Source organism: Cervus canadensis, chromosome 4, assembly GCF_019320065.1.
Source record: "Cervus canadensis isolate Bull #8, Minnesota chromosome 4, ASM1932006v1, whole genome shotgun sequence".
NCBI classification, from domain to species: Eukaryota; Metazoa; Chordata; class Mammalia; order Artiodactyla; family Cervidae; genus Cervus; species Cervus canadensis.
In genome coordinates, this window is record NC_057389.1 from 86,482,970 (window position 1) to 86,510,476 (window position 27,507).

At 57.8% G+C, this 27,507-nt stretch overlaps 1 protein-coding gene across 1 annotated transcript; it reads left to right on the top strand.

Annotated features, from left to right (window-relative positions):
- The first annotated feature begins 5,809 nt into the window (after positions 1–5,809).
- Positions 5,810–23,996, top strand: GNA11 (G protein subunit alpha 11). Its single transcript, XM_043466150.1, has 7 exons — positions 5,810–5,956; positions 15,766–15,950; positions 18,047–18,201; positions 18,848–18,976; positions 20,679–20,808; positions 20,890–21,043; positions 21,787–23,996. The coding sequence occupies exons 1-7, from the start codon at positions 5,821–5,823 to the stop codon at positions 21,975–21,977; spliced, it is 1,080 nt and encodes a 359-aa protein (XP_043322085.1). The 5' UTR covers positions 5,810–5,820; the 3' UTR covers positions 21,978–23,996.
- Positions 23,997–27,507: the final 3,511 nt, after the last annotated feature.

A 27,507-nucleotide genomic window follows, 5' to 3' on the forward strand; every position in this document is an offset into this window, starting at 1 on the left:
ATTCACACAAACCAACAGTACTTGAGTGTCTATTATGTGCAGAGCATCTTTTCATGTGCTTAGTGGTTACATGGAAATTCATATCATCACCTTTGTTTTAACAGATGAAGAAATGGGAGCTCAGAGAGGGCTGGCCACTTCTTGAAAGACACATAGCCTGCAGGGGTGTGTGTGTGTGGTGAATGGAGACCAGACAGTCTGATTCTTACCTACTAGCTTAAAATGAGACTGCTGTGAGCATCCGTGTACAAATCTTTGTATACTTTTGTTTCGGTTGGGTAAATACCTAGGTGTGGAATGGCTAGACCCCCTGATAGGTGTATGATTTTTAAGAACTTTTTGAGAACCTACCACACTGCTTTCAGCAGAGGCTGCCCCATTTTGCTCTCCCACCAGCCACTGTGGATGAGAATCCCAGTTGCCCTCTTCTCATCAGCATTTAGTATGCTCAGACTTTCCCATCTTAGCCACTCTGGCAGGTGGCATCTCACTGAGGTCTTCCTGGACTTTTTCCTAAAATTCTTATTGACCATCTGCATGCATTTTGTTGTTGTTGTTGTTAGAGTAAAAGTTAATATTTATGGAGCTGTGCAGTAAACATGCATTGCTAGGTAGGACATGGAAGCAACCTAGATGTCCATCAACAGAGAAATGCATAGATACATATGCATGTACACATATACAATGGAATGTTGTACACATAGACAGCGGAATGTTGTTGCTGTTGTTTAGTTGTTAAGTTGTGTCTGATTCTTTGCAACCTCATCGACTGCAGCATGCCAGGCTTCCCTGTCCTTCACTATCTCCCAGAGTTTGCTCAAATTCATGTCCTTTGGGTATGGTTATTACTCATCCATAAAAAGGAACAAAATGGGGTCATTTGTAGAGACATAGATGGACCTAGAGACGGTCATACAGAATTAAGTTAATCAGAAAGAGAAAAAGCAAACACTGTATATTAGCACATATGTGTGGTATCTGAAAAAGTGGGTATAGATGATCTTGTTTACAAAGCAGAAATAGAGACACAGATGTAGAGAACAAACCTGTGGCTACGGAGCAGGGAAAGGGGAGTTAGCTGGCTCGGGAGATTGGGGCTGACACACCAGTGACACTGTGAGCATGGGTGTGCGCTCAGCCTGTCAGTTACGCCGTAGTCTTTGGGACCCCATGGACTCTAGCGCACCAGGCTCCTCTGCCCATGAAATTTGCCAGGTAAGAACACTGGGGTGGGTTGCCATTTCCTCCTCCAGGGCATCTTCCTGACCCAGGGACCGAACCCGCGTCTCCTGCATTGCAGGTGGATTCTTTACTGCTGAGCCATTGAGGAAGCCCTGGTATTATGAGTATCTACTGTAAAACACAGGGAATTCTACTCAATGCTCTGTGTTGACCTTAATGGGAAGTAAATCCAAAAAGAGAGGATATAAATATACATATAGCTGATTCATTTTGCTGTACCGCAGAAACTAACACAATATTTTAAAGCAATTATACTCCAATAAAAAATTAAAAAGAGGAAAAAAAAAACATTCATTGCATGTTTGCTGCAGGCCAGGCCAGGTCAGACAGACACCAACCCCTCACTCTGATCTTTTTGGGTGGCAAGAAAAAGGAAAAAAGGACAAATAGAGACCCTCTGGGATTGCAGGTTGGGGTGTAAGGCAGGATAATGATGCGACCCCCTCTGGTTCCTCTGATGCTGAGTGTCCATGAGACATGGGTGATGAACACCCTATTTTCAGCTGTGAGGACTGGAGAAGGGCAGGGGCTTGAACACAGTGGAATCTGCCCCCAATTCCAGGGCTGTGCTCTAGCCTCTGATTTCCCCCGATCCCTGGCCTGTGTGCCCCCAGCCTGGCCCCATTCACCTTTGCTCCTGTTCTCAGCTCTGTGCCAAGAAATGGCCTTGCTCCCTGGCCCCTGGACCCCCTCATAAAATTGAACCCCTCAGGGCATGGCAGACCAACTTCCAACGATGGAGGAGGGGAGGAGGCAGTGGGGACAGAAGGATGGGGCCTCCGAGCCATCGAGGCGTGCAGCCCTGGACTTTGTCTCTCTGGGCCTCTGGGTGGAGTAGCCAGAGTTAGTAATTAGCCACCAGCTGGGCCCTGGGACCAGCTCACCATCCCTCTGTGGGCCTCCCTTCCCCATCTTTTCCCCACCTGGTCCCCACCCAGGTCTGGCACAAGGAAGATGCTAAGTGAATGGCTGAGAATGACAAGCCACCCCCTGTGGATTCTGCTCCCTGTTTCAGTATCCTTTAAAACATTTAAGCACTTATTAAGTACCTACTGTGTACTTTACAGGGCTTCCCAGGTGGCACAGTGGTAAAGAATCTGCCTGCCAGCGCAGGAGATGTAGGAGGCATGGGTTTGATCCCTGGGTTAGGAAGATCCCTTGGAGGAGGAAATGGCAACCTACTCCAGTATTCTTGTCTGGAGAATCCCATGGACAGAGGAGCCTGGCAGGCCACAGTCCATAGGGTCCCAAAGAGTTGGACACAATTGAGTGAATGAGCAGGCATACATGTGTACTTTACGGCTACCACCTCCTTGGACACCTCTTATTTTGGCAGCTTTATGAAGGTGTAATTTACATGCCATGAACCACCTGTGTTTAAAATGTACATCTTGATGAGTTTTGTTATATGTCCACCCCCATGTAACCATCGGCACAAGATAGTGAACAGGGGGCATGGGTTCAATTCTTGGTCTGGGAACTAAGACTCCATATGCTGCATGGCGCGGTCAAAAAAAAAAAAGAAAAGAACCCAACAATTTCTCCCTTCAATACTTACTGAGCACCTACTGTGTACCAGGTTTGGGTCTAGAAGCAGCAGTGATCAAAGCAGAGATGCCCTGTAGTATGGTGGGAAGAGGAGAGGAAAGGAAGAGAAAAGATGATTTCACCTGGCAGAAGGGCTCTAGGGAGCCCAGCAGGGTGGTGCTGGGTGGGGATGGCATTGGAAAGTGTGACCAGGGAAGGCCTGGCCCCACTGCCTTCCCTGGAGGAGGGGACAATGGAGCCAAGGTGCCTGGAACCAAGTTTTTGTTCGGGTTTCCTGGTTGTTGGGTCTTTGTTCAAGTGGAGCTTGCCTCTATTGCGGGGATGAGGGGGTACCCTGGGGGCCCCTACCCTCACTGCATGTCCAGCAGGGGTGCCCCCAAGATGAACATCTCAAAGAATCAACCTTTCCTCAGTCCCAATCGACTAATAAATGGAGACTTTGACCTTCCTCTCTCCCATTATCTCAAGACAGGCGAGCCCAGTGTATCAAGGTACAGCTTGGAAGGTGTGTGACGGGATCTGGGCAGGGCCAGGTGGGGAGAGAGTGGGGGTTCTGGCCAGGTCAGGGCTGGGACAGGTGTGCAGAAGGGTACCTCGGGTTCCCCATCTGTGAGGTGGGTCTCCACTTCAGGCATTCCCCCCTCCCCTTTTCAATCATTCAAAACACATGGATCAAAAATGGCTATGATTTTACATTACATTATGATATGCAATGGGATGGCCCTCCAGGTTCCTGTGTTCATGGGATTTCCCAGGCAAGAATACTGGAGTGGGTAGCCGTTCCCTTCTCCAGGGGATCTTCCCAACCCAGGGATCAAACCTGGGTCTCCTGCACTGCAGGTGAATTCTTTACCGCCTGAGCCTCCAGGGAAGCCCAAAGGGGTTACAGGGTGAAACCAAATAAGAACAAACTTTACAAAAAGGCATATCCTAATATGCATATATGGCAGTGAAAATATGTCCCTTTTTGAAACTAACCTTAAAAACCTCTAGAGGGACTTCCCTGATGCTCAAGTTACTAAGGTTCTGAGCTCCCAATGCAGGGGGTTGTGATTTTGATCCCTGGTCAGGGAACTAGATCCCACATGCTACAACTAAGAGTTTGCATGCCTCAACTAAAAAAAAAAAAAAAAAAAGGAGAAGATCCTGCACACCGCAACTAAAAAACCTGCATGTTTTGATGAAGACTGAACATCTCACTTGCTGCAACTAAGACCTGATGTAGCCAAACAAACAAAAACATATAGGAGGGTGAGACACACTGGCACAGCCACCTTAGAGAAAAGGTAGCATTTGAGAAGCAGTTGCAGTGTAGCACCCAGTTTTGAGGGAGTTCATTTGCATTGATCAGTTAGTAGCCCTAACTGAATGCCAATTGTTTGCTGAATATTGTTAAGAAAAAAAGAAACCCTGTCAGATAAAAAACATGTGAGAGCTGCCAGTGTCTTTATTTATAGTATTTTTGTTTATGAATTTTTTTTTAACAATTCCAAGAGTGAATTTTTCTATCTGATGCTTTAACTATGTCTTTCCCATTTGGGTGATTTCCAGATCCCTGTTGTTGACAGCAATGTCATATTTAATTTGAATCTCATTATTTTATTTTTCAATTTATTCACATCCTTTTTTTCTTTCTAATTACCTATTAGTCTGATACATAGTAGATGTTCAATAAATGAGAATAAATAAGCTAAAAAAAATACATGGATTGTGCACCTACTGTGAGTTTAGACCCCATCCTAGGTCTCTTTTCCGAAGATACCAGATAGTAAATATTTTAGTGATGCTGCAAAAACTCAACTCTGCCCTGGTGCAGGGTGAAAGCTGCCAACCTCCATAAATGAATGGGTGTGGCAATGCTCCCATAAAAATCAATCCTGCAGTACCTGGTTTACAGTAGGTGCTTCATTAATGCTTGCTCCCTGCCTGGAATACAGCATGCAACTCACTAATGCCTGATATACAGCAAGTGTTGCATTAATGCATGGTGTGTGCCTAGCTTACAGTAGGCATCACACTGTTTTCTGCCTGGTAATCCTCAGTTACACAGTTGCTGTTCAGTCGTGTCTGGCTTTTTGCGACCCCATGGACTGCAGCAAGCTACACAGTAGACACTACATGAAAAGCTGGTCCATGCCTGATATACAGTAGGTACTGCATAAATGGCTGGTAAATGCCTGGTATACAGCGGGTACTCCATTAATGCTCGCTCCATACCTGGCATATTAGCAGGCTCTGTATAAATGCTAAGCCCAAGCCTGGTATACAGGAGGCGTTCCATTAGTGCTTGTTCCAAGAACGGATGAGAGGAAGTTTTGTTTCCGGTCAGGCATTGCCAGGGAGCCCCGGGAGGCCGTGAGGGCTGGTATCCGAGAGTCTCACGTGGGGCCTGGGTCGCTCAGCCCTGCGACCGCAGCGATGGGTCGAAGACCCCTGCTCCCGGGCCAAGCTGGCCGCCGGTCGGAGCGGGGCCGAGTGGAGCCGAGCACAGATGAGCCGGCCAGCCGAGTCGCCAAGCCGAGTCCTCCACATTCCCAGAATCCCGGGCGGCCCCGCCCAGCTCCCGGGTGCGCGTCCCCCTTCCCACGTCGGCGCAACCTAACCCGCGGGCGCGCCCGCCTCGCTCCGCCCCTCCCCGCCCGCGCGACGCCCCGCCCAGCCCGACCGCTAGTCCCACCCCCGCGGCGGGCGCGCGGGCCGCCGCCCACTCTCATTGGCCGCACCGGCCGCCCGTCGGCGCTGTCCGCTGGCGGGTTAGGTTGTGAGGTGCTGTCGCTCGGTCGCGGCGGCTGCGGTTGGCGGCGGCGGCGGCGGCGGCGGCGGCAGTGGCGGTGGCGGCGCGGGTGGAGGGCGCCCGGGCGGGACCAGCGGCCGAAGGGGACCGGCGCTCGGAGGCGGCCGAGGCGGACCGCCGGCCCGGGGGCCGAGCGCCGAGGGCCGGGCGGGCGCGGCCGGGGCGGCTCGGGACCAGGGCCGGGCCGGCCGGGGGGCGGCGGCGGGGGCGGCCGGTGAGCGGCCGGGGCCGGGACGATGACTCTGGAGTCCATGATGGCGTGTTGCCTGAGCGATGAGGTGAAGGAGTCCAAGCGGATCAACGCCGAGATCGAGAAGCAGCTGCGGCGGGACAAGCGCGACGCCCGGCGCGAGCTCAAGCTGCTGCTGCTCGGTGAGTGGGGCCGGGGCCTGCGGGGTCCCGGCCGGCTATGCGCGTGCCGGCGGGCGGGCGGGCGGGGCGGCCCTGCGTGCTCTCTAGGGCGGGGTCGACCCCCGAGGGGTCAGCGCCTACCCACCTGTGCTGTCCACTGCACGGCCCGGGTCTGGGGTCGGCCCCTACCTTCCTGTGCTGTCCGCTGCGGGCCAAGGTCTGGGGTGCTTTCTGCTGCGGGCCCGGGTCTGGGGTCATCGCCAGGCCACCTGTGCTGTCCGCTGCGATCCCGGATCTGGGGTCAGTGCCTATTCACCTGTGCTGTCTGCTATGGGCCGGGTCTGGGGTCAGCGCCTACCTACCTGTGCTTTCTGCTGCGGGTCCGGGCCTGGCGTCAGTGCCTACCCACCTGTGCTGTCTGCTGCAGGGCCCGAGTCTGGGGTCAGACCCTGCTTACCTGTGCTGTCCGTCTCTGGGCCACCCCATCCCTGTCACATGTGCTGTCTAGTTGAGCCCCTGACGTCAGAGGGGCCTGCCTCTGCCTCTCTTGTCCACATCAATGCCCTGGACCCTCGGAGTGTGCCTGTGCCAGCTCTGCCCATGGCAGGTCCCCAGTCCCTGCAGGGCCAGCCCCTGCCTCAGCTGCCCAGCTGGGGTCCCTTGGGCCCTTTGGGATCAGTTTTGTCTTGGCTGTCCACCTCCAGTCCCTTCAGGGACAGCTTCTGCTTCCAGGTCCGGCCCCCAGAACCCTCGAGGGTCTGCCCTCTGCTCCTTCTCACGAGACCAGCCCCCTCCCTGCACTGGGCTGGCCCCTGTCCCTACCCCGCCAGGTGTGCCCCCTGGCTGACCCTAGCATCTGTTTGGGACCAGACCTTTGGGCTGTAATCCATCAGACGCACCCTTGCTTCCTGGGATCCCTTCTCGACTCTTCCCACAAGGTGGAGCCCTGTTCCCTGCACACGGCCTGTCCCCCTCCACACACACACACCACCATCCCCTCCCCTTTTCCCTCTGGTGGGTCCCCCACCTCCCTTCCCTCTGCCGGGAAGACCTGTATCCCTTCCTTTCCCAGTGGAGTATAGCCCGTGGGGAAGAAGACAGCCTTTCCTTTCTTCTTGGGGCCGGGGTGGGTGGAGCCCTGAAGGAACCTGGGCAGCTTTTCAGAACTGGCCGACTCCTTGACCCCTCTCCTTAGTCCTGGTGGGAGCCTAGGTCCTCCTCCCCATCCTGAGGGAGACCCCTCTCCCAGTCTCCGTCTCCCCACGGATCACCTGTTGCAGGGAGCCGGTTGGCCTGGCGGTTGGCACAGTGTTGTCACCCCAAATAAGGGCTGTTGGAGGACTTACCTCCGCAGTCAAAGGTAAGAAGTGGCACCTGCGAGGACAGCATGGTGCCAGCTGGCTTTTTGCCAGTAGAGCTATACTTTATTCAGAGGTTTGGGAGTTACGGCACGTTAATGTCACCAGGCAGAGGGCCTTACTTGGGGGCTGCGTGAGCTTCCGCCTGCCCTGGGTGCACCCAGGCTCTGAACTGACCTGGGGTTCCAGGATGCGGGTTGGCGGCCTATACTCCTGCACCCTTGCTGGGCATGGGCCGAGGAGCCTGGCAGCGGATCAGAGTGTGTCCAGGGTCAGGACGGGGCATCTGCACCCGCCCAGGAAGCTGTTAAGTCCTAGGCACGGGGGCAGATAGAAAGATGAGCGCTTGCAAGTCCAAGGTGAAGGTTAATGACCCCAGGAGGGCGGCTGTAAATGTGGGGCAGAAGTCCAGGGAACGTGCTGCGAGGGGTGGGGTGGGGGGTGGGGATGCTGAACAGCAGCCCCGCCCACTCGACACCAAGAGCACCCCAGGTCCTGACAACCACAGACGTCCCTGGTCGTGGCCCCGTGTCCCCGAAGAGCAGGGTCACCCCCGTTTGTGTTATTGGAATCAGCTCTGCACTGTGTCAGTACACAGAGTACAGTGTATGTGACAGAGCCGGTGGTGATCGGTGTAGGTTGTTTTGTCACGTGTCTGGGTGCTTAAAAAGTGACTGTTCTTGTTTGTATGGTCCAAAGCCACATATATGCTTGCACTCAACACTCAGTATGTCTGCGAATGTGGCTGATGATTCAGTTTGGTTGGTCTCGTTACTCCTGGCTGCGTCCTTGTGGACAGTCGTCTGTGGTGGGGATCAGGTGACCCCCCAGGTTGGGGACACTGCAGAGGGTAGACCAAGGTCGCCATGGCTCAGCGTCGCTCTCCTGCTTTGCAAGAGAGACCCCAAGCCCAGGTAGAAGCTCCTGGCGGGGATCCCGGGCAGGCTGGCCAGCTTTCACTTCCTGGGACCCCTCTTGGGGCAAGTGCGGAGACCCATGGAAGAGACCCCTTAGGGCAGGTTTCTGCTTCTCAGAGCAGGTTTCCCTAGAGAGCTGAGGCCTGCCACGGGAAGCGCCGCTCTGGGAGCTGAGCAACAGAGCGGCTCGGGGATTTCTAAATAAAGCAGGGCGGTCAGTTCCACAGGCTTCCTGTCCGGCCGGCGGCGGTGGAAAGGCCCGGAATCCGGCCTGGGGTGTGGTGGCCCCAGCGGGAAGGGTGTGCCTGCCCCGCTTTGAGGCACGAGTGGAACGTGGCCGTGGCAGTTGGCGGTGGCCCTGCGTGTCCTCCATGGACCCCGAGAGCTGGACGCCTCTGGGCCACCCCTTGTGGCCCTCTCTCACAACCCACCCCAGAGTGTGTCTTAGGGCCTTAAGAGCTAGGTAGGCGCCGTCCCTGGAGGTGCGGGAGCCTGGACCCATGTCAGGACGCCTCTCCCTCTGTGCCCTGTGTGCTGCGTGGGAGGGAGGCACTCTCCCTTCCCAGGGCCCCCAGGCTGTCTCCAGGCTTGTCCCTGGGCCCTGACTCCTGTACACAGACACGTCCCAGTCTCCAGGAGCCTCGGCTGAGCTGCTGAGAGCCCCGAGGAAGTGCTCCGCTTGAATGTTTAACCACAGGAGGTTTCACTTTCTGATTTTTGTGGTGGAGCCCTGCTCCCTGCAGGTCGTGGTCACTGCTGCTCCGGAGCTGGGGGCTGGGCATTTGGAAGCGGCTGCAGTGGGGACCCCTGGCAGGAGGGAGGGGAGCCCACTTGTCCCTCCTCTGCCCCACACAGTCTTGGGGGCAAAGTTCAGCCCTAGGTGGGTGGGTCTGGTCTGGGCTGAGCCTGGACTCGTGTGTGGAGCCCAGGGCAGTGGTGTGTCTGGTCCCCGCAGGGCTCCTCTCCTATTAGGACAGGGAGCCATGGGCCTGTTGGCCTGGTGTCCATGGTGGGACACCATGGCGTCCGGGGCATCTCCGTGAGCTTTGGGGGTGCCCACGTGCAGGGGTATTTTTCTGGTGGAACTCCGGCTACTCAGCACTGGGACCCCGGCCTCAGGCTTGCCGGCTGCAGGAGTTTGTGCCCCCATGCCCCGGCCCCTCTGTCTCCCAGGTGTCCACAGCCTCTCCTCTGCAGGGCACCTGGCCAGTCGCTGCCAAGGTGTCCCCATTGTTCCCCTCATGACGTGCCCCCTCTAGGCGCCGCCACCCCTCAGCCAGCACAGAGCCCTGCAAGCCTCTGAGACGTTTGCTGGGTGACTCTGCTCAATTGAACACAGTTCCTCCAGGCAGGAGGAATGGGGATGACTGGGTGCCCCAACTTGGACGTCCTCACATCTCTCCTGTGTGTGAGGCTTCCTGCTCAGAGGCCTGTTGCCAGTGCCGGTGGCCCTCTGCTCCGGGGCATGGACAGACGGTGACTCAGGACAGCCCACAGTTCCCACCTGCCTGAGGCCTCCTGCGAGCGGGTGTGGAGGGCCTCCTGCCGTAGCGCTGTCTGTGGGGGTGAAGGCTGTGATGCCTGCGCGGTGCTTGGTGCACAGTGGTGCTCAGCCAGTGCTCGGTGCTGTCTCCTTACCTGATGCTTTGCCCAAGTTCCCCTGTGAGGGGGTTCTGGTCCCTGGTGCATCCTGAGCCTCCATTTCTCTTCTGTGAAAAGACAGCGTCCCTCTGATTCCAGGGCTATGGGTGACATGGGTCAGGTGGAGTGATATGTCAGATGGGAAGCACCCTCCTCACCCATTTCCATTCAGTGTTGCACTGGCCGGTGTCCCGCTGCCGCTATGCAGGCCTCCCTGTCCCTCAGTGAGGTCTCTGGAGCTTGGCCCTCAGAGCCAGGCCCTGTTCTGATCCCAGCCCCCACCATGGAGGTTTGCTCATGGACCTTGATCAGGCCCAGAGCTGGAAGGTCAGAGCCCTCACGGAGGCCGAGGAGGGGGAAGTTTGAATGGGAGGTGGGTCACCCCGTCTCTCCTGAGCCTCAAGTGGGTAGGCGGAGTGGGGGGACTCACAGCAGGTCTCCTGACTCCTGAGAGTCAGACTTCAGGGAGGGCTGCTTTGGGACCCAGCATGTGGAGAGGAGTAGGGCTGGCCCGGAGGGGTCTGGTGTCCTGCGCCTGGAGCCACCTGGACAGGACGAGGCTCTGCCGGCTTAGCAGCCACCGTGAGGAAGTCAGATAAAAGGGTGAGTCCCGAGGCCCATCCCACGTCCTCCCTCTGGCCCTTGTCTGCCTCAAACCCACTGCTGTGGTGTCTTCAAGGCCCTGCGAGTGTCCCCCTGGTACTCCTGCATCCTCTCACTTCCCTGGGTGGCTGGCACACGGACCATGGGGAGACAGACAGACATGAAGTCGGAAGCCCTGAGCCTGCTGAGGTCTGACAGTTACCAGCCATGTGACCTCAGTGAAGCTGCGTGACCTCTGTGTGCCTCAGCCTGCTCACCTGTCCAGTGGGAGGTGGGGTGATAGACCTACCAGTGAATGAATGAATGAATAGGCCAGTGGGGTCAAGGGGAGCATGCAGGCACTGTCCTCGACTACATATACGAGGAGTCTGCGCTTTCTTTGTCCTGGCATCCGATTGGAGTCCTTCTTTGATCTTAGACCTGTTGACACAGGATTTCTGGTTGTGTCTTCAGGAGCCCAGATATCCGGTGGTGTTTTCGCCAGGGCTTCTGGGCTCCTGTGGTCCTGGGCTTCCTGGCTTCACTGCCCATGTCCAGGGGTGAGGGACAGCCACCTGAACCCCAGCTTCTGACGCTGATATTCTCTTGCTGGATGGTGGCCACCTGCTGCACACCAGAGGCCCCGGGGATGAGGTCAGCCCAGCACCTCCCTTCTGCCCTCCAAGTCTCGGCCCTGCCCCCAGCTTTCCCATATCAGAGTGGCGGCTGCGGGCTCAGACCCACTTCCTCCTAATCCGAGGTCTTAGATCTTGGCCGACCTGGCAGGCAGACTGTGGCTTTCTACCTCCCTCGTAGGACTGGCTGCTCTTCTTCCTCTTCTCCAGGCACTCTTGCCTGGGCGGCTGGTGATGCCGCTGAGCGCCCAGAGCTCTGGGCCCGCTGCATCAGGCTGACCCTGTCAGGCCCCACAGCCAGGACCTCCCTCGCCTGGGCTGACATGTTCTTGGTGTAACCACTGGGGATGCAGAGGACCCGGGGTGGGGTCGGGGGTTGGGGGGGCGTGTGACAGAGCCGAGACTGTGGGTGGGGCCAATTTTTTTTGGTTCATTCAGGGAAAATTTGTGTGGTGCCTTCTGTGGGCCAGGCCTGGGCTGGGGCCTGGGGTGCAGGGCTGCAGGCAGACCCCCGCTTTCAGGGAGCCGACTTGAGCTGGTAGGATGTTGGGGGTACTGGAGTGCTTCTTGGAAAACATGAATTAGGGTTTCTGTGCAGAGCTGGGGCAGTGTTTGGGTCAGGGGGTGCCCGATGGGTGGTCAAGTCCTCATGCAAGGTCGGGCCTGTCCTGCTGGCGGGGCCAGGGACCCACAGACACAAGCCTGGGGTCTGAGCATGGCCAGGACGGGAGGGCTGTGGCCGTGGGTGCCCTGTGCGTCCCCTGTGCGGGGGTGAGGCTGGAATGAGGCCAGCACAGGTTCTCCACGGTCTTGCTTGTGCGGCCTTGCTCTTCCCCCTGCAGGCAGCCATTGAAGGGTTTTGAGCTGAAGGACACAAGTGACCAGATCTTCTGGAGGGACTGACGAAGAGCTGGGGTGAGCTGGAGCTGCCTGGGACCCCTCGGCATCAGCCACAGCAGACGGGTCCAGCTGTGAGGGCCAGGCAGGTCTTGTGCCCAGAGACTTCTCTGCGCAGATAGACATTGGGTCGGGTGCACTGGGGCCTGGCTGTTGGCAGCACGTGGGCTGAGTTGGCTCAGGAGACGGGCGTCTGGAGGGGACACCCAGACCCTTTCCTCTCCCCCCATCCTGGGCACAGTTGTGGCCAAGCTCAGGCCTGTGGGCTCCTGTCCCTTGCGCCGCTGTCTTGCTTTGGAGGCTCCCGCAGGGGCTGGCCCCGAGCATGGCTGACACAACCCTTCACTGGTGGGGCCTTGGGGGCCTGGCCTCTGTGGCCACCACCTCCCCCCGCCCCTCACCTTTCTCTGTTCTTCCTGGCAAAGTGACACTGCCTGGACGGGGTCACTGACCATCCCACATCGCTCTCTGTTCCCGGAGTGTCCCTTTTGCTGTGTTCCACCTGGTTTAATTGAGATGCGCCCTGAGCTGTGTGGTGTAAGGGGGGGCACATGAAGACTTGGCGCAGGCATTGTGACATGATCGCCAGTCGAGGCCGTCTCACCCTGTCGCCTCACCAGTGCCTTTTGCTCCTGGCCTGGATCACGACTGTCTTCACAGCGGCTCCTCTGCGCTGGCAGGCTTTGGGCCACGTGCCTTGTCCAGGACCCCCGTGTCTCCAGGGTTGATTGTGTTTCCAGCTTCCTTGGGGTCCATCTTCCGTTTCTCCGTTGGGGCGTGTCCCACGGGCGATGTCTGTGTGGGGCCCTCGGCCGTCCCCGTTGTTCCTGGCCACTCTCTGGCCTGCATTCAGGGCTTCTCAGTGGTCACTCCCTGCCTGTGGTCCCTGGTTGTGGGTGCAGGCCATGTGCTGGTGTGTGTGACCCTTGGTGCTTGGCACTGCCCTTGGGGGGCGCTGTGGGGGCTGCCCACCCCTTTGGCGCCGGTTCTGAGGATGCTGGCTGTGTCTGCCTTGGGGGCAGCTCTCTCTGGTCTCCTGGCGCCCTCGCACTCACGTGGCTTACTTGCCTGTCCTGCAATTGAGGGGGCTCCACACCAGGGGCCCCCCTCTCCACCTCGGCTGAACTGCGGCCTTCAGGGCTTGGGCTTGAGTGGCCACCGTCTGGTGTTTCCAGTGAGAAACCCTTCCAGACGACCAGCAGGGCATGTGTCTTTTTACAGTAGAATTTTATCAGAACCAGTGGTTCTTACCCTGGCGATCCTGCCCCCAGAGGACCTTGGGCCCTGTCGGGGAGCATCCGTGGTGGTTTCACTGAGGGTGGGGGCATCAAGAGGGTGGGGGCAAGGAGACTGCTCCACAGCCCATAGAACCTGTGATGAGCCCGATGGCAGCAGTGTTGGGAGGACCCTGGTCCAGGGGAGACAGCGCTGGACGTGTACTCCTGTGTGCCACCACCTCCTGCCCATCCCCACCCTACCCTGTGCAGTGAGGGTTCATGGAGCTCTCAGGGAGGTGTGGGGTCATCCCCTCCTGCTCCAGAACTGGGGGGCCTTCGTGGGAATGGGCGACTGGCCCTGGTTGGTGTTGTGCAGAGATAGGAAGGGAAGGGGTGCCATAGGGGTAGTCACCACTTGGTGACAGAACCAGAGTTGGGTTTGTTTATTACAAACCCAAGGACCGAGGGCCTTGATGGATATCCTAGAAGGGGCGGCCGCCTGAGGCTCCTGCTTTGTCCAGCTTGAGACTCGGGTCTTCCCAGGGGACCTCCTGCAGTCAGTTATTCAAACATAGGTGGAGGGCCTCCTGCTGCAGGACAATGTGGTCACTGCAGGGCGCTCAGAACCTGTCTCTTCTCCAGGAACTGCCCCTGGGCAAGGAGGCGGGCAGCAGATACCTGAGAGAGACCCCCGCAGGCACGGTGATAGGTCCCAGTGCAGGGGGGCTCCTGCCCCCTGCCCATGGCGCAGGTGGCTGTGAGCTCCACAGTGTGTGGGGAGCATGCAGCCCAGGCCCCCGAGTTGGGGTGGGGGGCGCAGGCCACTCAGACAGGGTGAGGAGGATGAGCCTGGGCAGGTGGGCAGGTGGGTGAGTCTGGGGATTCTGAGTCCCCAAAAGGGGGCCCTGGGCCTTCAGTCCATGGGTGAGTGGGACCCGCATTTGTTATCACGTAGGGATTGAGGCTCTTGCCTGGAGAATCCCAGGGATGGGGGAGCCTGGTGGGCTGATGTCTATGGGGTCACACAGAGTCGGACACGACTGAAGTGACTTAGCAGCAGCAGCAGCAGCAGGGATTGAGGTGATGCATCCTTAGGATGTAGAGTTCTCTCCTGCTGTGCAGTAAAATCACCCTGTAACTTAGTAGCTGAAAACCATAGGCAGGTTCTGAGGAGAGGGTTCGGGCATGGCCCCTCACGTGGCTCCTGTCTATGTGGGCCCCCGCGGAGCTACCCCCAGCCCCTGAGAGAGTCCCAGAGAGACCAGGGAGCCCCTCACGTGGCTCCTGTCTATGTGGGCCCCCGCGGAGCTACCCCCAGCCCCTGAGAGAGTCCCAGAGAGACCAGGGAGCCCCTCACGTGGCTCCTGTCTATGTGGGCCCCCGCGGAGCTACCCCCAGCCCCTGAGAGAGTCCCAGAGAGACCAGGGAGTCCCTCACGTGGCTCCTGTCTATGTGGGCCCCCGCGGAGCTACCCTCAGCCCCTGAGAGAGTCCCAGAGAGACCAGGGAACCCCTCACGTGGCTCCTGTCTATGTGGGCCCCTGCGGAGCTACCCCCAGCCCCTGAGAGAGTCCCAGAGAGACCAGGGAGCCCCTCATGTGGCTCCTGTCTATGTGGGCCCCCGCGGAGCTACCCCCAGCCCCTGAGAGAGTCCCAGAGAGACCAGGGAGTCCCTCACGTGGCTCCTGTCTATGTGGGCCCCTGAGGAGCTATCCCCGGCCCCTGAGAGAGTCCCAGAGAGACCAGGGAGCCCAGTGCCTTCTCTGACTGTCTCGAAGTGCCAGGCTGTCCTTGGTCTGGTTCTGTGGGTTGGAAAGGGGGATCAGGCTCCAGCTCTGCCTGGGAGGCATCACAGAGATTCCTGGACACATTGAAATGTAAAATTGCTGTGGCTGTATTTGGGGGTGAATGAAAGTGGGGAGATGGATTTGCTGCTTAGAGGTGACAGGGCAGTGAGAGGAGCGCTGGTGCTTGTGGGGCCGGGTGGGTGGCGCCGGCACCCCGCGCACTGGGTGAGGAGGGGGAGGACAAAGAGGCCCCTGGGGCCCCTTTCAGGGGGGTTGCAGCTGACTCTGATCCCCAGATCTCGGAGCTAGAGCCTCTTCGTGCCCCTCCCTGAGGTGCACAGATGCCAAACTCAGGCCCCGAAGGAAAGCTGTTCTGGTTGGAAGTCGTGGAAGAGGAGCAGCTAGGGATTGGTGGGACGCTGCCAGACAAGGGTGCCTGGGACCTGGGAGTGAACCTGCAGCCACCCTCAGTTAAGCAGGTGGTGGCCTCTGGGAGAGGCACTTCACTGTTCCAGCGTTTGGTTCCTCGGCTGCGACCGGAGTTGAATTCAGACCCCAGTCGCTGCAGGTGCAGCTGCCGCCCCCCTCCTGTCCCTGCCCACATTGCCGTCCTGACCTCCTCGGAGGCTCAGCTCCCTGGCTCCCGTGTAGACGTGGGTGTGCAGGGGAGGACGCCTGATTCTCGGGGCAGCAGTGGGCCGGGCCAGGCGTGTCCCCGCCTCGCCCGCACTTAGGTGGGGCCCCCCATGGGCTGACACAGGGAACACAGGACTGGGGTCTCACTGGGCCATTTGCAGGCACGGGCGAGAGCGGGAAGAGCACGTTCATCAAGCAGATGCGCATCATCCACGGGGCGGGCTACTCAGAGGAGGACAAGCGGGGCTTCACCAAACTGGTGTACCAGAACATCTTCACCGCCATGCAGGCCATGATCCGCGCCATGGAAACCCTGAAGATCCTCTACAAGTACGAGCAGAACAAGGTGAGGCCGGGGGCCGCTGCACATCCATCGGCAGTTGACAGCCGACCTGCAGGCCTTCCACGTGCTGGATCGGGCCCTCTGGGACCCCAGGGAGTGGCACTTCCTCTTACTTTCTTTTGTAACAGCTTTATTGAGAACATTTACGTATGAAGTCACCCACTTAAAGTGTGCATTTCACTCATTTTTAACATACTCATGGTGTGGTGCAACCATCATCTCTAATTCCAAAACATTCTCATCATACCAGAAAGACACCGTGTCCCCATCAGCAGTCACCTCCCCATCCTCCTGCCCCAGCCCTTGACAACCAGGAACCCACTCTCTGTGTCTGTGGACTGACCTGTTCTGGACGTTTCCCATCGGTGGAGTCACACCCTGTGTATCGTTGTGTGAATGCTTTTCTCACTGAGCGTCATGTTCTCAGGGTCCGTCCACACGGCAGTGAGTGTCAGGGCTTCTCTTTGTGGCTGAGTCATGCTCTGTGTGTGGAGGGACCACAGTTGTTATTCATCAGCCATCGAGGGACGTGAGCTCTTGCGGACATGCCACTGGGGCATTCGTGAGCAAGTTTCTGTTGGTGTGCGCATCCTCGTTCTCCTGGGTGTGTCCCCAGCAGTGGAGTGTGCAGGCCAGGGTCCCTGTTGGTCTGCACTCTGGAGCTGCTGCCCGTCTGCTGTCCGAGTGGTGTTCTCCTAGTTGTGCATCACAGTGGGCTCTTGCTGGCCACCTCCCTTGGCTTTCCTTTTGTGGATCTGTTTTCAGGGGCTCCTCATTCAACCCCAGGAGTTGCCCAGGCTGACAGTGGCACCAGAGTCCACATATGTCTTATAGGGTTTATTTACATTAATCCCTTCACTTTGAGGCTTCAGACAGCTAGTTCACCAGATATTGGCATCTTCCTGCCTTGACTGCTGTCATCAGGGACCCTAGAAGCCCAGTGATGGGTTGGGGGCCTGGCTGGCCTGGCTGTGGGGCCAAGTGTGGGGATCTGCTGGAGGCTCTCGCCCTCTGATTTGTAAGATCACTTCCACTTGAGGCCCCTCCAAGTCCACCTTCGATCATGAAGTTCAGCAGAGTCTGGAACAGGGATCAGCAGATAGAGGCCTGTCTCTGTGAATGGCAGCTTTCTCTGCACAGGCCACGCCTGCTCGCTCACCTGTCACCCATGGCAGGGACAGTGTGGCTGTGGGAACAGACCTCTGGTCCCTGGTCTCCGTGCATCCAGAGTCAGGCAGGTTTTCTGGGGCTGGAGTTGCTTCTCCAAGCCCAGGCTGAGAAGTGGGAGGGGCTGAAGGACATGGCTGTAGGGGGAACTGGAGGCTGGGCACCACAACTGGTAGGGCAAGGGTTTGGGTTCCAGAGCCCAGGCTGGGGCCTCCTCACTCCCTGTTTGGAGTCCACCCCACTGTGTCTCCTCCCCAGTCACTCAGCTGAGTGTGACTGGATCACCGTGAGCACGGGGCTGGGGGGGCGGTTCTCCCGAGAGCCTTCTGCCGCATGTTGTGTGCACACCAGTGTGTACATGTGTGTGTGGTGTACACACGTGCGGCTCTCTGGGCAGCGGTTCTTGAGGAGCGGGTCTCCAAGCCCTGTGCTCCAGGGTCTGTGTGGAGGCTCCATCCTGGAGGCGTGAGTCATCAGGCCACCCTGATGAACCCAGCCTCCCCTCTGTGGTGGGTGGCTCTGGCCCCCAGTCCCGTCCCAGCTGCACACACAGTACCTAGCCCTTCAGAGACCCTGAGGGTTTCCAGAGCCCTATGCCTGGAAACGGGGCAGATTCTTCCCAGGTCAGAGCAGCTCTCTGTCCTTGTTTTCCTCTCCTGTGACCTGGGAACGTGGGAGCTCTACGGTGTTTGTTCCTCCGTCCTGTTCAGAGCCTACTGTCCCCTCCTTTGGGGCACCTGGGCACTGAGGCATGTGGCATTCCTGCTCCTGGGAGCCGCTTCTGTCCTGAGTTTTGCTTTGGGGACCTGGCCCTGGGGAGCGGTCACTGCCTGTCACTTTGCTCTGATTTGTGTTCACGGGAAATGGAAGTCGATGGTTCTGAGTTGGTCACTGGCGCTGTATGTCGCCCCTGCTTACCCCTCCCCCTGCAGGCCAACGCTCTCCTGATCCGGGAGGTGGACGTGGAGAAGGTGACGACCTTTGAGCACCGGTACGTGAGCGCCATCAAGACCCTGTGGAACGACCCCGGCATCCAGGAGTGCTATGACCGCCGGCGCGAGTACCAGCTCTCGGACTCCGCCAAGTAGTGAGTGGGGCCGGGGCGTGCTCGGGGCCGGGGAGGGGACGTGGGGGTGTGGGTGGGGGGGGGGGTGTGAGTCCCAGCTCTCAGACCTCACCAGGTAGTGAGTGGGGCCGGGGCGTGCTGGGGGCTGGGGAGGGGGGGTGGGAGTGTGGGTGGGGGGTGTGAGTCCCAGCTCTCAGACCTCACCAAGCAGTGAGTGGGGCTAGGGCAGTGCCTGGGGCCAGGGGAGGGGAGTGGACAAGGTGCTGGGTGACGCCGTCTGCACACTGCTCTTCAGCTGGGACATGGACAATTCACCCAGGGAGGCGAGCATCTGCGAGGGTTTCTGTTGTCTCTGCCCCTTTTGCTGTGTAGCTAAAACTGTTCCAAAGGAATAGGTCTGGCTTTGAAAAGCTACCCCTCCAGCCCACAGTCTCTCTTGGAACCCCTGCTCCATCCCCAGCCCTGATAGCTGGCCCCCAGAGCTGACGGGGCTCTATCCCATGCCTTCCCTGCAGCCTCATTTTGTCCCTGTCCATTCTTGTCCCAGGTACTTGGGCTGCTTCAGCCCCTCCCAGCCACTCAGAGGCCCAGGGCAGTGGGGAGGGACCCCAGGGGTGGCGGGAGGCCCCTCACAGCCGGCCTGAGCCCACCCCCTACTGTGCTGCAGCTACCTGACGGACGTGGACCGCATTGCCACCTCAGGCTACCTGCCCACCCAGCAGGATGTGCTGCGGGTGCGCGTACCCACCACCGGCATCATCGAGTACCCCTTCGACCTGGAGAACATCATCTTCAGGTGCCCGGGCCCCGGGGGGCACTAGCGAGGGGGTTGTTATCTGGGGCTGTCCCCAGGTTTCCCAGGGAGCTAGGGCCTCATGGCATTGCACAGAGGTGGCCTGGGGAGCATGGCTTCAGACGGAGGAGGATGCGGGTCCCTGCAGGTGGTTGGGGGTCTGGAATCTGGGCCAGAGCAGGGGTGCTCTGGGCAGTGTAGTGACCTGAAGGCCCCTCAGCAACCCTGTCCTGCAGGCCGTGCGGCCAGAGTGGACTCAGGGCTGTCCCTGAGGACAGGCCCTGCCACTCCATGAGACCATAGCTTGTCCAGAGCTGCCAAGCGACAAAGCCAAGGATGTCTCCTGGGACGGCCATAAAATGGGCACATGATGACCACAGATGGGCAACTTAAACCGTAGAAGTGCGTCCTCTCCTGGCTCTGCAGACCAGCTGTCTGGAGTCCAGGTGGCAGCAGGGCTGGGCCCCCCGAGGGCCTGGGCATCATCTCTCCCATCCCTGCTGGCTCTGGTGGTGCTGGCTGCCCGCGGCATTCCCTGGCTCACAGCCACATTGCTGTCTCCCTGTTGTCATCATGTGGCTCCTCCCGTGTCTGTGCCCACATTTCCCTCTTACGGTGACACCACCAGTCCCTGGGTTCAGGACCTTGCTTTGGGGTGACTATGTCCTCACCGGTGATGCCTGCAGGGACCACATTCCCAGATGAGGCTGTACAACTGTAACCAGGGCCCAGGCTCTGGGTGGGGGTCTGCTCTGGCTGCGAGCCCTCCCTCCCCGCCCCCGCCTCACAGGGTCCCCTCTGCTGGGCGAGCCCACCCCAGGTGGGGGCCCAGAGACAATGCTGCTGGCAGATGCTGCCCTGCGCCGGGAAGTGCCAGCTGACTAGGTCAGGTTAGCCTTGAGGTGCCCTCTGGCTGGAGACCCAACTCTGCCCCCTGGGACCCTACTGCTCAGGTGAAGGCTCCTGGGACAGGGAGAGAGCCTGGGGGCCCCCTGCCTGCCCCCCCTCACCCTTTTTCACCCATCAGAGCCCCTGATGATTCCCTCAGGCCCTCAGAAGTTATAGGCATCACCCCACCCATGCCTGAGGGTACATTTTCTGGTGAGAGTTCAGCATTTTTGTCTCTTTCAGATTCTTAACAGAGTCTGGGCTGGCAGAGGTCCGCAGGGCACAGACAGGGCCTGGCTGAGCCTCCTCCCAAACCCCACATCCCGGGTGTCCCTCACGCCGCCTCATTTTGGCCCCCACCCAGCACCTGCTGTGCCCTTTGTCTGGAGCTGCCCCCGCGGCCCTTCCCCACCTTCTCAGGCCGCTGTCCTTATAACTGTCTACTTTAAAAGTAGTGTTCCTCATCATAGAAAACTTAGGAAACTCAAAAGTAGGAAGAGAGACCTGTCACCAGTCACAGCATGTCCCCGTCCCCTCGCCCCGCCTCAACCCTTGCCTTCGCCCCGCCCCGCTGGTATGAGCATCAGTGTTCCTGAGCCTCCGCAGAGAAGCAGCAGACTGGCTCTTGCTGTGGCTGGGAATTCCAGTGTTTGATGGTCTCTGCTGCCTGTGACAGATGACTGAGGGATGGGCTCCGATGCCATCAGGGGGTCCTCGTGGCCCTGGCCGATGCAGCCATCCTGAGGGAGGCAGGGTTTGCTGCGGGGGGCAGTGTCTTCTGCAACCCAGTACTGAGCCTGTGTTCCCCGCTGTGCAGGATGGTGGATGTGGGGGGCCAGAGGTCCGAGCGGAGGAAGTGGATTCACTGCTTTGAGAACGTGACGTCCATCATGTTCCTTGTGGCCCTTAGTGAGTACGACCAAGTGCTGGTGGAGTCGGACAATGAGGTGAGGCCCGCACTGAGCCTGGTGATGGGGGCCACAGGCCCTTTTGGGGGGCCTGATGCCAACCTACCACCCTTCCCGCAGAACCGCATGGAGGAGAGCAAGGCGCTGTTCCGGACCATCGTCACCTACCCCTGGTTCCAGAACTCATCCGTTATCCTCTTCCTCAACAAGAAGGACCTGCTGGAGGACAAGATCCTCCATTCCCACCTGGTGGACTACTTCCCAGAGTTCGACGGTGAGGCGCCGCGCTGGCCATCCCTCACCCTCTCTGGGCCTAGGTGTCCTGGTCTGTGGGGCAGGGAGGGTGCTTCCAGAGGCCGTAGGGAGGCCACAGCACAGTTAGTGTGGCTAAGCTTTGTGGGTGCCTACTGGGACCCTGGAGGGTGGGAGACCTTGGTGTCCCCCAGGGAAGTGTCGTCTGTGGGAGGGGGTGCCCTGCGGTCACCGCTCCCTGGTGTGTCCCCTCCCTCCCCAGGCCTGGGCACTGGGAGGTGGGGGGCACTGGAGATGCAGGTGAACCCGGGACCGTCCCCATCTCCCACCTGGAGATCCCTGGAGGTCTGGGGAGTGGGCAGGGCTCCACCACTCCCACGTTGGCTGGTGGTGGGGAAGGAAGGAGCGTCACCGATGTCCCAGGACATGTCCCCTGAGATGCTGCCTATGGAGCCAGGAGGCCGGGCAGGGCCAGAAGTGTGGGCTCCGGGTGGGGGTGAGGCGGGGGTGGGCGGTGGGTGAGCACAGGAAGCTCTGGGGGGTGGGGTGGGGTGGGGGCTAGGGATGGAGCTGGAGGTGCGTTATTGACACATGCCCCAGCGTGGGGTGTGCTGTGGGCCGAATCCACAGAGGTGAGGTGGGGAGAGGAGGCGGGTGAAGATGAGTGAGGAGTTAGGTGAGGGGGGCTGACCCCAGGCCAGAACAGGGACCTCTTCCCAGAGCCTCCCCCACCCTGCTCACCCTGCCCCGCCCTGCCCCTACCAGGCCCCCAGCGGGACGCGCAGGCCGCCCGGGAGTTCATCCTGAAGATGTTCGTGGACCTAAACCCCGACAGCGACAAGATCATCTACTCTCACTTCACCTGTGCCACCGACACAGAGAACATCCGTTTCGTCTTCGCCGCTGTCAAGGACACCATCCTGCAGCTCAACCTGAAGGAGTACAACCTGGTGTGACCGGGACTCCGCCAGCCGCCCGCCGGTCGCCAGCCGCCCCACCAGTCGGGGTTTCATATTTTTAAACAAATGGTTTTTATTTCACAGTTATCAGGGGACGTACACCTCTCTTCCTACACACCTCGTGCACCTTCTCGTCTTTGTCAGTGGCAGAGGCCGCCTTTTTCTGGCCTTGACTTGTGGCTTGCTTTTTTCTAAAAAAAAAAAACAAAAGGAAAAATAAAAAAAAAAAGAGAGAACCCACAGCAGACAGGCAGAGAGGAGACCCGGCACCAGCGGCGCCGGGTCACAGGACACAGCCGGTTTCCCCTTGATCTCGGAGCCGCGGAGACGCAGTGGCTGGGCTTCTCTTTCTTCCCGTGTTAAGTTATTGACACCCTCACCACAGTCGCTGTGTTTCTGCGCCGGACTCCAAGAAGTGGGGGTGGGTGGCGCCCCCCGCTGCCCGCCCTGGGAAGTGCCTAACCATTTTTTTTTTTTGAGGAAACAAAACTGCAGCCCAGGGCCTCTGGCAGTCCTGCCTTGGGTGGGAGCCCGGGGGTGGGAGCCCAGGTGCGTCAGGTTCTCTGGGCAGGGTTGGTGGGAGGGGGCCTTCCAGCACCTGTGCTCCCCTGGGAGTGCTCCTGGGCTCCAACACCAACCCCGACACCGAGGGGCCCACAGGGACCCAGAGTGGCTCTATTTTGTTGTATTTTGTAGCCATTTCGGGAACAGTGGGTGTGCGGTGGGGACTTTTTCAGAATCTTCTCAGGTCTGTCCCCGGGAGGCAGAGAGAGAGGGAGGGTCGCCCTGGCAGGTCCATGGCCGTTGGGGCGGTGCCCACCGCCCTGCACGTTGCCCAGAACCAAGACCTCAGGCTTGTGGCAGCCGGAGGTGTGCCCTCGGCCTGGTCACGGCCACGGCCAGGCACAGAGGCACCTCCCAGAGGGCCTGAGGGTCGGTTTCTGGGGGAAGGCATGGACCAAGGGCTGCGGTGGTTGGTTTTGTGTGCTTGGCTTCTTGCACCAAGGTGCGGAGAGTGGCCCACTGGTGGGGCTCACACCTGCCCAGCGCATCTGTGCCCTAAACCTGAGCACTGGGGCGGCCCTGGATCCCTGCAGAGAAATGATGGGAGAAGGCAAACCAGCTCCACCCCCACCGCTGCAGCCGACCCCCACCCCACCCCTGCATTCCTGATTGGCGGACCCGGAGTGGGGTGGGGGGCACACTTCCTGGCCTGTTCTCCCCTGGTGTCTTCACCGGAAGGGTCCTCTTTTGTGCCATGTGTCCACGTGTGGGGTTTGTACCCTAGCCCTGACGTGTACCTGGGGGACTGGTGGTGCTGCTGGCAGTGGGCTCCCGCGGTCCCACATCACACAGGGAACTGGATTGGGCTCTCGAGGGGGAGGCGGGGTGGGCGACGTGCACCCAGAGTATTAACTTCCCGACAGGTCAGCGTGCCAATATCCCAGGGCAGGCCCGGCCCCGCAGTGCCAAACCTCCCCGTCCGGCCCGCTAGGACCCCGCCAACTTGGCTCCACCTCGGCGCCGGGAGAATGGGGTGGCAGGGTTCAGGCCCTCCTCGCCCCCAGTGTGAACTTCACCTCTGCGGCGCATCCTGAGTGCCAGCTCCCACCCCCACCATGTCACATCACCCAGCAGAACTGCCCTCCGAGTGCCAACGCCCCAGTGGCGTGAGGAGCCCTGCGGCCGGCGGGGGCGACCTCGCCTGCTTGTATATTAAACAATCCTGATTTCAGACAATTTAAACCTTAATCTATTTAAAAAAGAATATTATATAAAGATGCTGTTTTTAAACCTTTTGTCATTTGAAATGCATGTATCTTCCATGCGGGCTGAGGGGCGGGTGGTCAGCTCAGTGCCGGCCTCGCGGGGCTGCTGGAGCCACCCATGTCCAGGCAGTGAGTCCGCACTGGGGCCCTGACCCCTTAATCCAGAGAGAGCTGGTGGAAATTGACTTTTCATACCTTTCTCCTGAAATGAATTCTGTTTTAAATTGGAATAAATTTTGTTCCTAAACATGTGGCCCCCCTCTGGCTTATTTCCTCTTGCTGGCTGAGGGCGGGGGCAGCAGAGGAGCCCTGAGGTCCCCAGGGTGTCACTGGATCCCATGTGGCTGGGAGGGGTCTTTTCGCCTTCAGGTTGGGGTCTCAGCTCAGGGGAACCACAGCCTGGCTGCCTGGGGTGTGCCTCCTTCCCTGGGCCCAACTGGCCATTCACTGTCACGGATGCTCTTGGAAATATGTGCCCCTCCCCTAACCCAGTTGTGTAAACCAAGATGTTGGACCAGTAATCTTGCTATCTCTCAGTCTTTTTTGCTTTAAAAATTAAAAAAATACATATATTGTGGTAAATACACATACAACTTAGCATCTTTACAATTTTTTAAATCAGATTTTATTTGTGTTCCAATGGGTCATTAGCAATAGGTCTTGTTATGAGGTCGGTTAGTGCATGCATGCCCAGGGTGTTCAACTCTGCAACCCTATGGACTGTAGCCCACCAGGCTCCTCTGTCCATGGGATTTTCCAGGCAAGAATACTGGAGTGGGTTGCCATTTCCTCCTCTAGGGGATCTTCCTGACCCAGGGATTGAAACTGCATCTCCTGTATTGGCAGGCAGATTCTTTACTACCAAGCTACCTGGGAAGCCCCTCTTCACCATTTTTAAATGCACAATTCAGTGACATTGATTTCATTCACCATGTTGTACAACCACCAGCACTAACGGTCTCCAAAACCTTTTTTATCACTTTAAACAGAAAGTCTGTCCCTGTTAAGCAATAACTCCCCACCTCTTCCTCAGCCCCAGGCCCCCTACCACCATATTTTCTATGGAGTCTATCTATAGGAATCTCCTGTGAGTGGAGTCAGACTTTGTCCTTCTGTGTATAGCTTCTCTCACTGAACATCATGTCCTCCAGGTTCATTCATGATGTAGCAGGTGTCAGAACCTCCTTCCTTTTTAAGGCTGAATCATTCCAATGCTGTGGATGGACCACGCTGTGTTTATCCATCATCTGTCAGTGGACACTGGGCATACTTCCGCCTTCTGACTGCCATGAATCATGCCTCTGGGAGCACCGGTGTGCAGGCACCTCTTCAAGACGGCTTTCCATTTTACTGGGTGTAAAGAGAAGTGGAACTGCTGGGTCACACCGTGATGCTATAGTCAACCATTTGAGGAACCACCAGACTGTTTCCACAGCAGCTACCTTATTTTCATGTTCCCACCAGCCGTTCACCCGGTTCCCACTTCTCCACATGGTCCTCCAGTTTTATTTACTCACTCATCAGTGGAATGGAAATGCCCTGAAGACCTGTGTGTGCCAGGCACTGTCCTAGGCACTGCATATACAGGGAGGAGAACAGCATTTATCACCACGACTCAATCTGAACTAACAGCCGGAAAAGAGGCATGGGGAGCAACAGTGGCCGTTTCAGACAGGCTGTTCAGGAAAGGCCTCTCTGAGACGGTGGCATATGAATAAATAACATGCTGGAAGATGTGAAGGGATCTGCGCTGGGCTTAGTTGCTCAGTTGTGTCCGACTCTTTGCAACCCCATGGACTGTAACCCGCCAGTATCCTCTGTCCATGGGATTCTCCAGGCCAGAATACTGGAGTGGGATGCCACGTCCTTCTCCAGGGGATCTTCCCAACCCCGGGATTGAACCCAGGTCTCCCACATTGCAGGTGGATTCTTTACCGTCTGAGCCACCAGGGAAGCCCCAGAATACTGGAGTATTCCTTTTCCAGGGGAAAAGCCTATCCCTTTTCCAGGGGAACTTCCTGACCCAGGAATCGAGGGAGGTGGGACCCTGGAGGGCTGTGGGCAGAAGGGCGGGGCCTGACTCAGTGCTCAGGCGCGCCCTCTGGTGGCTCTTGCGCGGAGGAGAGACTGAGGGGATGAGGGCGGAACCCGGAACTTGGATGGAGGGGACCGCTCTAGACCAGGCAGGACCTGATGGAGCAGAAGAAAGGAGTGGGATTTGGGAGGTGGGGGCGGAGAGGGGGCCCGCAAGACGCTGCCGGCGCACCTGGCTGTCATGCCTTCCTCCGCCGGCAGGTGCCGCTCGCCGGCTTTCCGCGCCCGCCAGCCCGCCACCTGCGGGCACCAACGCGCACCTGCCGGGAATGTTCTCTCCGCATCCCCGTTCCAACATGAAAACTGAGCAACTGAGCCCTTGCCCTGACGGCAGGCGGTGCCCCTGGACCCGGGCACTAGCCACGACCCGGTGTAAAGTGAAAACGCAGGGTCCTTACAATACCAGGAGGCTTTCAAGACGGAAAACCTTTGGACCACCCACCTACGCAGGTGGCCAGGGAGGGGTTCCGGGTGCTTTGGCTGTGGTGAATCCCGCTGCGGTGGACTTGGGTAAGAACCTGGTGCAGACCCTGCTTTGGATACATCCGCAGAAGTGGAATCAAATCTGTGATTCATCAGCTAATAAAGGGAGAGGGCGGGCCTTTGTAGCCCAGGCTTGGGACAACGCTGGTGGGGGAGGTGTGTGTGGCCAACGCAATGGCCAGGGAGGGACCCCGCTGTCGTCTCCCGTCACCTGAGGAGCGCCAGGAACTTTGAAGCTATGTAAACACCCTATTCCTCATTAAACAGAAAGGACTTATTTTTAAGATTTTTTTCTCGTGGGGGGGGGGATGCGGACCATTTTAAAAATCTTTATAGAATTTGTTACAATATTGCTTCTGTTTTCTGTTTTTTGGCCAGGAGGCATGTGGGATCTTAGCTCCCCAGCCAAGGATCAAACCTGCACCCCCTCCACTGGAACGCAAAATCTTGACCACTGGACTTCTAGAAAAGGACATTTTTAATATTGAACAAATAACACTTGAAGGGAGTGGCTCATTTCTAAAGAAAGAAGAGACTATGCATTTGTAGCATTAGTACACAGTATTATTAGTATTATTGATCCCCATACATCTACAATTCTTCCATGATACTTAAAGCAAATGGAAACTCTTATTGGTCACTATGATGATTTGAATAAAGATAGCTTTATAAAAACCTAACAATGCTGAGATAAAGTATTCAATTATCAGAGTACTCTATGGAAATAAAAAGTCACCTAGAAAAAAAAAAAAAGAAAGGAGAAACTTTTGGGTGAGATACATTTAGATCTAGAAAAACTCACCAGAAGGAGCAGGGGTGTACATTGGTACATGCACTTTGGCAAGAGAAGTCATATCTGGGAATGTAAGCCAGGTGTAAGCTGGCAGGTCCACAACTGGGCATTCATTTACAGAGAGTCAAACATAGGTCTTCAGAAAGGCACACCCCAGTGGCCACAGCCACCCCTCTCATTACAGCCCCAAATGCCCATCGACACTAGAATAGATGACTAGCCCCGCATGGTGATGACAGTTAATAATACTGTATTGGGACTCCCCTGGGGGTCCAGTGGTTAAGAATCTGAGCTCCCAATGCAGGGAGCATGTGTTCGATCCCTAGTCTGGGAACTAGATCCCATGTGCTGCACTGCAGCGTGGCCAAAAACCCACACAAAACTGTAT

Coding starts and splice junctions, on each gene's coding strand:
- GNA11 (XM_043466150.1), top strand. CDS start 5,821: ATGACTCTGGAGTCCATGATGGCGTGTTGCCTGAGCGATGAGGTGAAG. Junction 5,957..15,765: donor GCTCAAGCTGCTGCTGCTCG/GTGAGTGGGGCC, acceptor GGCCATTTGCAG/GCACGGGCGAGAGCGGGAAG. Junction 18,202..18,847: donor CTCTCGGACTCCGCCAAGTA/GTGAGTGGGGCC, acceptor ACTGTGCTGCAG/CTACCTGACGGACGTGGACC.